At 39.5% G+C, this 12,212-nt stretch overlaps 2 protein-coding genes across 3 annotated transcripts; both read right to left on the reverse strand.

The window, feature by feature from the left end:
- Positions 1-298: 298 nt before the first annotated feature.
- On the reverse strand, positions 299-2,920 carry pcnp (PEST proteolytic signal containing nuclear protein). 2 transcript variants are annotated; one of them, XM_077023271.1, is made up of 5 exons: positions 2,808-2,920; positions 1,552-1,775; positions 1,331-1,396; positions 1,166-1,221; positions 299-932 (listed from the first exon to the last, which is right to left on the reverse strand). In XM_077023271.1, the coding sequence occupies exons 1-5, from the start codon at positions 2,848-2,850 to the stop codon at positions 824-826; spliced, it is 498 nt and encodes a 165-aa protein (XP_076879386.1). In that variant the 5' UTR covers positions 2,851-2,920; the 3' UTR covers positions 299-823. The 2 variants fall into 2 exon arrangements, with proteins under 2 accessions (XP_076879386.1, XP_076879387.1); XM_077023272.1 differs by having other exon boundaries at positions 1,552-1,772; positions 2,808-2,915.
- A 1,239-nt stretch (positions 2,921-4,159) lies between these two features.
- Positions 4,160-7,552, reverse strand: mylz3 (myosin, light polypeptide 3, skeletal muscle). The gene is made up of 6 exons (XM_077023275.1): positions 7,423-7,552; positions 6,920-6,947; positions 5,698-5,841; positions 5,173-5,343; positions 4,920-4,997; positions 4,160-4,671 (listed from the first exon to the last, which is right to left on the reverse strand). Exons 1-6 carry the CDS (start codon positions 7,423-7,425, stop codon positions 4,643-4,645), a joined length of 453 nt encoding a protein of 150 aa, XP_076879390.1. The 5' UTR covers positions 7,426-7,552; the 3' UTR covers positions 4,160-4,642.
- Positions 7,553-12,212: the final 4,660 nt, after the last annotated feature.

Here is a 12,212-nt window from a genome sequence, read left to right on the forward strand (position 1 = left end):
CCCCAAAAAAAAAGACCATTGTATGATTATCCTAAATAGCATTATCGTGCATTGTTAACAAAGTGCCTCTATGATATTCAACAAAGGGGAATTCGAGGTGCCATTTCAAATACTTATCGATGTAAATAAATGAAGCTTTAGCTCAGTCTTTTTGATGCACCTCGAAAAACGTTGGTTTAGGGAATGCACTGAGTGACAAAAGTGACAGAGTGTAATACTGTAAGTAATAGTAAAGGACAGGAACAACCCATAGTGCTTGTTTCGGCCTGAAACTGTGTAGTGAAATAAAACACTGCGCTGTCTTCAGATGGGTTTAATACTCTTTTGAAAGAAAACTAAACTGTACCACAACATGGAGACCACATTTTCATATTTCACACCCCTTTTTGTACATTGATGCCACAGACTGCACTCAGCAGTAACCTTTGTGAACTTTTTTTACACTTTAATTGTTTTTGCCTATTTACTTATTGTGATTGCTAATGGTACAATTATTTTCTGTTTCAGCTTTATTAGCCGTGCTTAATGGCTGCAGGGGCAGCAATTCAGTGGAGGTGTAGATAGCTTAGTAATGAATCTAGATGATGCTGAATTTTAAACTTAATCTCCATTTAGGTCTTCAGTTTGCAAAGGAAGGATTTACACCACAGAGTGGTAAAAAAAAATTATAGGCTACCTACAATAAAAAGACGCTTTATAGCAGGACATCCCATTACATATGTACATTTTTTTTTTTTTTACAAAGTCCATTGAAACCAAGAGACAAAATTACAGATTTAAAGCGGAAACAAACCCTCTCTATCGTAAGTCACGAGGCCCAGAGCTACTGGTCTGTGTGCGCCTTCAATTTCCTCTCCCAGAGTTTCTGATGGTCTGAGAATCCCTGTTTGCCTTTGTTGAAGGAGTTGGGTCCTGCTGAAGTTGGTGTGTCCCTATAAACGGAGGCAGATGTGAGACACAGCTAAATAGGAATCAAAGTTGTGACTTTCCAAACAACTGCATGTTCATGTAATGCACATGAACATTATGATACAGCTGAACTCAATTACCAGTATTCAACTGTGAAACAGAGTTATTACATAACAGAAAACAAGTTTGAATGAATTAGCATTACTGCACCATAAACAACAGTATGAAACCAATCCACAAAATCAGTTAGACACACCGTCCAATGTTCTTCATCCTCATCTTGGCTTCTGGAGGCATCTCCTCTGGTTCACTCTAGAGCAGGGAACAGAGATGTTTGCAGAAATGAGCACACAACATTACTGTTGCAGCACACACAATTGCATTTGAATAAGAATGCTTTGGACCATTACGCAACACTTACGTCGTCTTCCTCAAAAACAGATGCAGGTTTTTTAACAGGTAAGGTGGGTGCAGCTTCCTTAGGTTTCTGGATTAAAAAAAAAGATGTCCATGAGATTTCCTCAAAGCAAACCTCATCTGTGGGTCAATAATTCACTTCAAATGCAAAATAACACTGCTTTTATAGTAAGTGTATAAAAGCTTCCATAAACTGGAAGAGATACACCAGTTTTAACAACTCACACTGGCTCCTAGCTTGATGGAAATAGGGGCAGACGTCTTCAGAGACTGGGCGCTTGTGCTGTGGGCTGGTTTGGCTATTTTGAGGCGCACAGGTTGGTTTGGGGGATCATCCTCTTTTGGGCCAAGGCTGTCACTGGCTGAGCGCTTTCTTGGGCCTGCCCCGGGGCCCACGCTGGGAGAGACAGTGTTACTTTTCACACCGCCCCCCTTCTCCTCTGGTCCTGCTGGAGGCGAGACAACTTACCAAGGTGAGCGACCGTAGGCCTGGTGACCAAAGGAGTGCTACAGTTACCTGGAAGATGAGGGACGCCAGGAGGACCTGCTCAGAAGTGCTGCGCGAGGAGCACAGAAGCTGAACTTGAACTAGTGCATCGACAATGGTCAGGTTTCAAAATCTGTCAAATGCCTAATGTCCCTTTTCATTATCGACATTTTTTGCAATTTCCAGAAAAAGCCCATCAGTGAATAGCTTTTAAAGCACAATTTCTTATTTACAGCGCCCAAACCAAAACTACGTTACCCCATTGCAGGACGCCTGTAGACAAACATATTTAGCCCTGTGGAAATAAAACGTTATCCGGAAGCCTGACAATTAGCAAAATCTAAGCCTATTCCAAATCGAATTACAGTGATATTAGATTTTCGGATTAGAAATACTTTTAACGAGTGAATAAGGAGCTAAGTACCCCTGCTGTGTTGATTGTAGTCAAGTATCTAGGTAGTTTCACACTCCTGCAAACATGACGATAAAACACCAATCACCCATGGTAGCTGGACTAGGCAAAAATGAGGACTTGTTTCGTTTTGACAGACATTTGCCCACATTTTGCGTTTTCAGTAAGGGTTATTATAATTAATTATATAATATTATATAGAGCACCAGCTCTATATGTATTGTTAGTCACGTCATAAGTGTATGCACACACAGCTAACGCTGTCTAGCTAAGATAGCCAAGTAGCTACTTAGGTAGAACGACGACAGCCACGACCTACCTTCAAAGATAAACATATTATATAGCAGAACATATTTGTAACATAACAACAGTAGAAATTAAACTTAAACTAGTGGTTTTAATATTTGAGTTCTAACCGACTTTATGGCCAATACACAAAACCTCGTAGCTAGCTCGCTAGCGCTGGGTCGCAGGTTAGCTCGCGTCACGTATCTGTAGTTTATGTTAGACTCTACTGTAGTTGCATTGAACGACTATGGCCATAAACATTCATTCACTGTAAAAATGTTTTGACAATTTCACCTCCATCATGAAGCCCTTCGTCGCGATGATGCACATTCGCCATTGCAGTGAGAACTGTTTTTAGAAATGCACGGACGGATACAGAAATAATCAGTTCCGGGTTGCGCTGCGCACACGTTACATTAAGATGCAAATTTTGTATGTATGTGTGTATGTATGTATGTATGTATGTATGTATGTATCTATCTATCTATCTATCTATCTATCTATCTATCTATCTATCTATCTATCTATCTCAATTGCACAAAAGTATTTTTATATAATTGTTTAATATTACTAAAATGTATGCCAATTATTTGTTTAATTTCTTTTATTTTTTTAGATCTAATTTCATTTGCTTAAGTTTATGTAATAAGCTATATTTGTACCAGTTTCCTCTATAACCTCATTTTCTGCATGTACATATGCATCAACACCAATAAGAATGTAAAATGTGAAATATACATACGCATATCTATTACAACAGAAAAACTACAAATATGTTTTACTTTTATTTAACACTGTATAAAATTCTGATTGTGATCCAGAGGCAAAAGATGCTCCAGCCAACCCTGAAGAATGCACAAATAACAGATGACAGAATCATGGCTTTGGTAAATGTGAAATGAATGTACATGTTCAATTTTGTGTTTACACTTGTTATTCATGTAAACTCAAAAGGTCTGTAAAAGTCTTATACGTTTTAATATTATATTTTTACTCAAGTCCTTTTTATATAGAATAACAAACTTCATATATGAGCATGTTTTTCATGTGAAATGCTGTTTGTTAAGCAGCTATTAGAATTTTACGATAAAATGTACATGTTAATTCTATATCACATTTTTGTATTTAGTGTATCACAGATGGAATATTATGGAATGCTCTTATCATGTTTCGCAGTCTTTTACAAATGTGATGAGCTCTCAGCAGCTGGTGCATAATACATTTTATGAAGTCACAGCAGAATCTAAAACCTCATATAAAATGTTGTGTCTGCACTAACCCAACTCTCACACAGGAATTTCATCCATAGATAATATTAGACCATCCATGTGCTTATGATATTTTGTTCTGTAAATATTTTTACATTCATATAAACTGAAAGGGTAATATAGTAAAAATATCTACACTCTTAATTTTTACTACTTGCTCTAATTTGTTAGTTACTACCAAGACCAACCAAGTTAATTATGTGATATCTTGTTGTGCCATGAAAAAAAAAGATTATATTTCTAATTCTACTTCTGCTTCTAGTTGCAATATTGTGTTTCTTACTCTCACATGTTTATATTGGCCAGCTCTCTTCTGTCATGTATTTGGAACTGAAGGGTAGTACCTGTTCACCTATGGCCAAAAACAATGATCAGGAAGAGTTTTGGAAAAAGAATTTATTGTGAAATGGGTTTATGTGCGAGAGCCGGGCTGGGGGACCGTGTTGCGGCCTGTCCGCAGCTGTGCCACGCGCCTTCAGCACGGCTGGCTGGTGCTGGAATGACCTAGGCGGGTGAGGAAGCAGAGGGCGCACCCCCACTTAGGTGAGTGGCTGCCGCCTGCTCCCCCAGTCTCCGCCCCACCGCAGACTGCCGCCCCGGGCGGAACAAAAAGGAAAACAGGGGTCAACTGTAATTTATTATTTTTTTGGGGGGAGAGGGTTCCTTCCAGAGAGAGATGGGACAGAGAGAGAGCGAGAGAAAGAATTAAATGTGGGTGAAAAAAAAGAATGGTTTAGAAGTGACATCTCATAGTCCTTTTTGTTGCTCGGTTGGTCTTAGAAACAGAATTGATGTCCTGACACCATGGGGTCTGTAGATACACCGCCTGTCTCACCACTCCCTTGGGGAGGACGGGGCTTCTTACACAGACAGAATGTTCTTGACAAAGGCTGTAAAACGAGAAGCAGACAAGACGTGTGTCAGCTGAGGACTTGCCGACGACCCTGCCATACATGGGCTGAGGCACGCTCTAAAAATAGTATGAAAAGCCCAGTGCTGTGGATCACCTTAAGATTCCAATTAGTGAAACGATATATTTAACCCTATACTAGGCAAGCCATTGGATGAGAGACTATATTACATGTTCGGAGGCTAGAAGATGAGATTGAGCTCAGTTGTGGTCAGTCAAGACACATACCTTCATAGTTGATGGTGCCGTTCTCGTCCTCTTGACCCTTCATCAAGTCGTCAACCTCACGCTCAGTCATCCTCTCACCTATACAAAAGGGATGAGGTTTATGAGTGCTTTATCTCTCAATGGAATTAAGCCAGCAGACTACATTTCCCATCATCCTCACTTGGGCTTCTCAGAACCTGATTGCATCTAGGCGTGCTCCCAGAGATTAAAACAAAGACATTTAGCATCATGTAGCAGTAGCCGCCATGCTCACCCAGTGTGGACAGCACAATGCGCAGCTCAGTACCCATCACTGTGCCGTTGCCCTCCTTATCGAAGACGCGCAGACCCTCAACATAGTCGTCATATGCGCCCTTCTGGTTGCCGTCCACCTTCTTCAGCATGGGCAGGAAGGTGTCAAAATCAACCCTCTTGTTAGCCATATCTGTAAAGAATTGCTCATTACATTATTGGCCATGATCAACCAAGAATCACTAAGTTATAAGCCAGACAGCAAAGCCTTCTAACAATTCAATTAAAATTGCACAACATAATTAGTTTGTGTGTGTTTTTCATGCTGTCTTATATGTAATGTCATAGCTAATCAGTCATTGGTTGTCACACTACTTCACCAGTTCCTGTTTGGCCTTTAAAAATAATTACTGTACAATAACAAGCGGATTTATGTGGCTACCATGCTAACTAAAGAAAATAATACCAATTCAGTCCTACTAGGACTTAATAAACATATATTTGCAAAGCTTAGTGAGACCTACATAAAAAAGGACAAAGATCTCACCATCGGCAGAAGGGTTGCCCAGAATTGCCTTTACATCCTTGTTGGTGGGGTTCTGTCCGAGAGCCCGCATGATGTCAGCAATCTGGTTGTAGGCAACTTTGCTGTCACCAACTCTGTCAAAGAGACCAAAGGCCTCCTTGAAGTCTGTAGAAGTAAGATTAAAGAGCATAAAAAAGATTATATAGCACCTGTACATATACTGAAATAGAACGATAACTTTGCAGATATTTGCAGATTGTAAATATAGGTCATGTAGTCCATCAGGTAGTTGCAAAGGTAAAGTAAAATATGGTAATACTCTTAGAAATCGTTATATATGAGAAAACTTTACATTTCCTACTTGCTAATTAGCACCAATGCAATGCCATTTATTAGGTAAATGGAGAAATACCACACTGGGGCGTTTGGAACAACTTATGTTTAAATATGGGTTGCATTAACTCATTGAATTAGCGACGGTCTTTCTCACGCCATGGCGCCAATTAACAGTGACAACTATGTATAGCCTATAGGAAGAAAAAAGTTTTATAATTTCAGTGGGACCGGCAGGGTGTGAAATGGAAAGTCACAGACAGATGGCCAGCATCCTGCGACATTCCCTTTGCAGCAGCTGTCTTTCAGACATTTCATGAGCCGTCTGTTAGCCGATACGTCTGGAGAAAATCGCCGTCGCCAAACATGGCGCGACCAACTTTATCGCAAGAACGCTGACTACAGCGCGGCTACGCGTCTGGCCAATCAGGACCAGGATGCTTTTTTTTAGACGCGCGACTACTGCGCATTTAGTTTAGATCGTGTTTAAACAGCAAGGAAAAGTGTTTTTGATCCAAGTGTAACAATAACAATATTCCAACAATATTAAACAACTGTGTTTTAACAGGCTCTATGATTATTCCGTCATGTAAGAATGGACGGGCATCAGTTGCTCCCATTGCACAATTAACGGGGGATCTATGCTAATTACCCGAAATACACAGCATGTGTTTGTCTTTGACACGTGAATGAAACCAGCTAAAGCTACCTTTGTTCGGACATTTACAGTATTTCTAGACTTAATTATGTTCGAGCTTATCCAGTCATTTCCATTCACTGAGATTGCACTATGGTCTACACACTGTACTATGGTCTAAACTGTACTATGCTCTACACACTAGTGACTATTTAACGAGTTACAAATAGGCAATAGAAGGATGACGTTATGCGGAAATTCTTGTTTTCTTACCTTCAATCTGGTCAGCAGTGAAGTCACCCTGGTAAAGACACAAACACACAAACTCAGTCTGATTTGCAAGACTATTAATAACTTACAGCTACATAATATTTCAGGTTTTGCCACTTCAGTGTAGATGAGTGAATTAAAATAACTGATATATACAACAGGCTATATAATTATATATGTAAACACCACACTTAATTACATATTATTCGATTTTTATCAAACAAAATCCGAAGAAAATTCTGAATCCAAACGAAGCATATCTTCATTATGTAACTTCAATCTAATGTCTCGAATGCAAGTGACATCGGAGCTATAGCTCCTACAGGTCAGACAAAAGTCCTGTTTTATTTCTGAAAATACTACGTGCTGTAGCGACGTAAGAACGAACGAATCCTGTTCTTAATTGACAGAGGAAAAGCAATCCTGACGTTTGCGCCAAATTTCCAAGGCAGAACCGAAGAAAAGCAGCGCATGAAAAAAGAGGTAATATTCCACATAGTACACACCATGATGCTGTGTAGATGGAGGGGAGATTGAGCGGATGTCAAGAAGCAGTAGTCCCAGGAGAGTGGTCCCGAGCTGTGGGCAAAGGCCTTCTTATTTATGCTGAGATACTGATGTCACGGGGCGGATCGCCTGACGCTTTAAAAGTTCTTTAACTTTCTTAGGGCAAGCTGAAAGGGGATCCGAGACTACCTCGCGGGACATGAGGTGCGCTGCAGAAGGGCTCGGGGTATTTTTAGACTACTCTCAAGGCCGTTTTTGAGACGACTTGACTTTGGTCAGCATTTCGGCGTTTCGCTCCGGTGTTTCCTACATCACGTCAAAATACCACCATCATCAGCGATATACATCACTGTCAAAGTGAATACAGCAGTCTGACACAGTACCTACATGACTCGCTTTTTTATTCTTACATGTGAAGATTTAACGAATGCTTCTCGTTTTCTCCACCGATATTTTTAACCTCCGATGCTCGGCCACATATGGTTCTAAGAGCAGCCCGGTAAAAACTTAGCTTAGTCGGATTTCTGTTGTAAATGATGAAAATAATGCTGGAAGTAATTGGATAAACGCATTGTCCCGTGGTGTTTCGCTCAGCAATAGGCCTATATGTAAACAACTTTGAGTGGGTTTCCCACAAAACATTTTAAAGCTTGCATATTTAAGTTTAAAATATCATATGCTGAATAAACTATTTTAATAGAACAGCACACAAAATATTTCTACATTAAAACCCTCCTTGACTTAGCGTATAAACGGACAATTCGTTATGTATGCTATCAAAATACACGAGGTATAAAGATGGGCCTAGTCTATTTGAGGAATATATAATTTATTGTCGCTAATGATTTGTATATTTGTAGACACTTTTATAGTCATATTTGGGGCACGCGATGGCGCGTTTCTTCCAAAGTCCATTTTATCACATTAGTCATCTTCTCTGCGTTGAACTGGCGCCCGGTTAAAATTGTATTGATTTTACAATTCTTCTGTTGACCTATAAGGCGTTAAATGGTCTTGCCCCACATTTGAGTGAACTCATTGCATATTATAACCCATCTCACCTTCTGTGCTCTCAAAATGAAGGATATCTCTTAGTTCCGAAAAGTAGCAAGACTACAGTCTGAGGCAGAGCCTTCTAGCTACTTAAAGTCCCTCAGTTCGTTCTAAATCCCCCATTCTGAGATTCCTGACACAGTTCCAATCTTTAAATCAAGACTTAATTTGCCTATCAAGCCTTCATGTGTACAACATACTGTATGTATTACATATAAAGGTGTGGAGCTCGGGATCCCGATCCCTCAGTCATTGAGTCTTCTGGTAATAGGAGATGTTGATACTGTCATCCAGGCATGTCATTTATTCACTCTAGCTGTGACAATGACTTGGGTGGAAAGTGACCCTCATGACTGTGGTCACCTCCAGGCTCCTCCCTTTAGTTATGCTGCTATAGATAAGCCTGCTGAAGACACATTCTAATCACTTGCCTTTTCCTAGTCCTGCTCGTTTGTGTGCCTGGTTGCATGCCTTCAGATCCTGCACCTCACCCTGCTTCTGTCTCCTGTGTCTGCTGCTGGAGTCACCCCTGCTCAAATGCTAGCTTCTTGTCTCCTGCTGTGTTCTGATCCTTGTGTCACTCCTGGTCCACCTCCCTACATTACCTCACCCCTTACATTACCTCAACTTTGTCTCCTGTCCCTGCCCCAGTCTAGCCTACTTGTCTTTGTTTTTTATTTTGTTTCAGATTCAGCTTTGGATTGTGCTGACCTAAGTTTGTGAACTTCAATCGGCAGTGTACAGAACTTTGCTGCACTGCTTTTCAGTGGTTTGCTATAACCATAAATGTATGATGAACTCACTTTGTACTTTTAAACCACTAGTGAGTACTGAGACTTAAACTACCTAAATATCTTGTCAGCCTCCTTTGAATAGGTCTTCATCAAGGAACCTACCTAGTATTTACCCTCACTGACCACTAGGTATACACTGTTTGTTGTCAAGGACAATTTGTCAGATGTCTACCTTTCCTTCCTTTTTCATTGCAGATCTGTCCATCCACAGGATCACTGCAGATTGGACTTTATCTGTGTGACAGATTTGCTCCCAAACAGTAGTATACACTGAGTTTATCAAGAGACTGCCGTGTTTAAAAATGCCACTTTGTGAATGCTTTTCCCATAGTACTCAGAAAACCAAACCCAAGCCAAAGCTTTGACATTTGCAACAAATTATGTAAAATGACTTTAATCAATAACTACTGCTTTAAAAAGACAAAGTTTCACTATATTTAGATAATCATTTAACGTTGTTATTATTAGGGAGAAACAGGACACAAACATTAATGTACCGTCCTCTCTGTGTGCACTGAGACTACATGGAGACAGATATGGCATCCTTGTCAAAGTCAAAGTTATTTATATAGCACTTTTCACAACACACGTCACAAAGCAGCTTTACAATTAGCTTTTGCATCCTTGTGTAACCCCCAAGCTTTTTCTTGAAAATGTGATAAATAAAACAAAAATATGAGTTCATTACAGAGTGAAATGTTTCTAAGCATAATGCTAACTATACAAAAGGTATGTAATATGGTGTCTTAAATGATCACAGTGATAAAAGTGGCTGAATATAAGTTAGCAACTTCGAAATAGATTGTTTAGATCTTAAATCAGTTTTACAAAAAAAGTTGTCCAAAATAAATGACAACATTAAATTCTATTTATTTATAATAAATTAAAATACTCCTTTTAACTTTCAAAGCTCTCCATAATCTTGCCCCTTTATATCTTTTAGACCTCCTTCATATTGCTGCACCAGTTCGCACCCTTAGATCTTGTTTTTCTATCTATCTCACTATTCCCTCTGTCCGTCTTGCTACTATGGGGAACAGAGCATTTAGTTGTGCTGCACCACGGCTTTGGAACTCACTCCCAGCTGATCTTCGCAACACAGATTCATTGCCACATTTTAAAATCCAACTTAAAACTCACTTGCCTATGACCTGTGAATTCTACTTGCACTGTCTCTTTTTTGTACTTATTTTTATTGTGTATTTTTTATTTTTTTGTTAAATTAAATTATGTAAGGTGACCTTGAGTGCCAAGAAAGGCGCCATAAAATAAAATGTATTATTATTATTATAAAATTTATGAGCAGGAGTACAGTGTTAGTACAGTACAGTGAGTACAGTGTTACGGCTATTGCATTATAAGACAGATGCATGCAGCCAGGCTTTTGGAAAATCTGTAATTCACAAATGTGAACAGCAAATATCCAGGGAGTGAGAAAAGGTAACGAAATTAAATCCAGTATCAGAATAAACAATAATCCAGGTCGAACACTGACAGTCAGATAATACAGGAAACAGTACATGCAAACTCAAAAGAGTAAACCCAATAGACAAAACAGGTTAAACAGTAGTCAACGGTAACAGGAAAACAACTTGATGTGCTTTAATACAAGAGTTTGGCAATACTTCACAAAGAACCTGAGGCTGGATTTATATAGGCATGTGGAATGCAGTGCAGGTGTGCTTAGTAATCAGACAGATAGAGTCAGCCTGTGCTGAGCCTTCTGGGAGTTGGAGTATTCAGAGCTTTGCTGCATGACAGAGTTACAGCTGTTGCTTTTTGTAACAACTGTTAGAGTCATAGATAAAAATGCATTTGACGGTCTACTAACATTATTTTATGTTGTCCATGTGTTTGAGACCTCCCTTGACAGAGTTGGTATGACAATCTGAATCGCCCATTACTTTCATTTGTGTCATTACTTTTCATTTCATTTAGTGAGTTTTTTTTTACCATGGCTGAATCTTTTAGTTTCAAGATTTTCAAGATAATTTCAATCTGCTCAAGAGTTTAGCTGAAACACTTGAAGGCCATGTTCTCCTGTTGCTGTATTGATCGTTCTATTATATATACAGTATTTAATAAAACAGAAAACTTAACCTTCCTCTCTAAACTTTTAAAACTTTTCAGAAATGGCATTCAGTTAAATATTATTTCCATGCGATTTATCCAAATGTAAAATATGTAACACATACTCATTTGTTTATTATCAATCCAAAATGAACTATATGAAAGAGTTGATTAACAGGGTTGAAAATGCTAAATGGTTAATAACAGTTAGTTAATAACAGCCAGATGTAAAAAAGCAAGACATGGGGTTGTTAAATTGCATTTTTGGAGCCACGTAGCTATGTGGAAGCTTAGCTGTATGCGGCTCCTGTCACACAGATGCCATGTTCTCCACACGGCATTAACACGGATATGGTACTGGTATGGCAGCAGGGGTTTTGTGATGAGTGTCAGGCACACGCAATGTTGCTGGAGGTTTTACACGTGTACATATCGCTGCTTCAATCCTTCCTCCATCCCAAAATATCCAGCCAACAGTAGTGCTGTATGATCATGCTCATGGAGCCTTGCTAATAAAACAATGTATACTGAGTGTATGTTATTTGAAAGGTGGCTCAGTGGGATAAAGTTCCATGTCAGAGGGCACCTGATGTATCCTGCTGGTTTAGCAGATACTACAGAAGAGACTACCACTGCCATAGGTTGGGCCAATCCACCCCGACTAACCCAGCACCTCACTCTCTGAGGACTTCTGACCTCAACGAATGGCCCAAATTGGAAAGGTAGCGTAATCATTTCATAGCCAATGAAGTTGTATTCTGCACAACTTGTTCCAATTACAGATTCAGGAGCCCGATCAGATATGACCTGAGTCACATTACATACGCTATCAAACGCGCACTTTCACTCTCCTTTCTGAATGTGCCCGAAGC

Source organism: Brachyhypopomus gauderio, chromosome 12 (assembly GCF_052324685.1).
Source record: "Brachyhypopomus gauderio isolate BG-103 chromosome 12, BGAUD_0.2, whole genome shotgun sequence".
Classification (NCBI taxonomy): Eukaryota; Metazoa; Chordata; class Actinopteri; order Gymnotiformes; family Hypopomidae; genus Brachyhypopomus; species Brachyhypopomus gauderio.

Bases quoted from the DNA above. Each gene is read 5' to 3' on its own strand.
- pcnp (XM_077023271.1), bottom strand. From the start codon at position 2,850: ATGGCGAATGTGCATCATCGCGACGAAGGGCTTCATGATGGAG. The intron at 1,776-2,807 runs GTGAAATTGTCA...TCTCGCCTCCAG, and splicing joins CGAAGGGCTTCATGATGGAG to CAGGACCAGAGGAGAAGGGG. The intron at 933-1,165 runs GTGTGTCTAACT...CTCCGTTTATAG, and splicing joins AGGATGAAGAACATTGGACG to GGACACACCAACTTCAGCAG.
- mylz3 (XM_077023275.1), bottom strand. The intron at 5,842-6,919 runs GTAAGAAAACAA...TTACTTCTACAG, and splicing joins CACTGCTGACCAGATTGAAG to ACTTCAAGGAGGCCTTTGGT. The intron at 5,344-5,697 runs GTGAGATCTTTG...AATTCTTTACAG, and splicing joins GGGCAACCCTTCTGCCGATG to ATATGGCTAACAAGAGGGTT.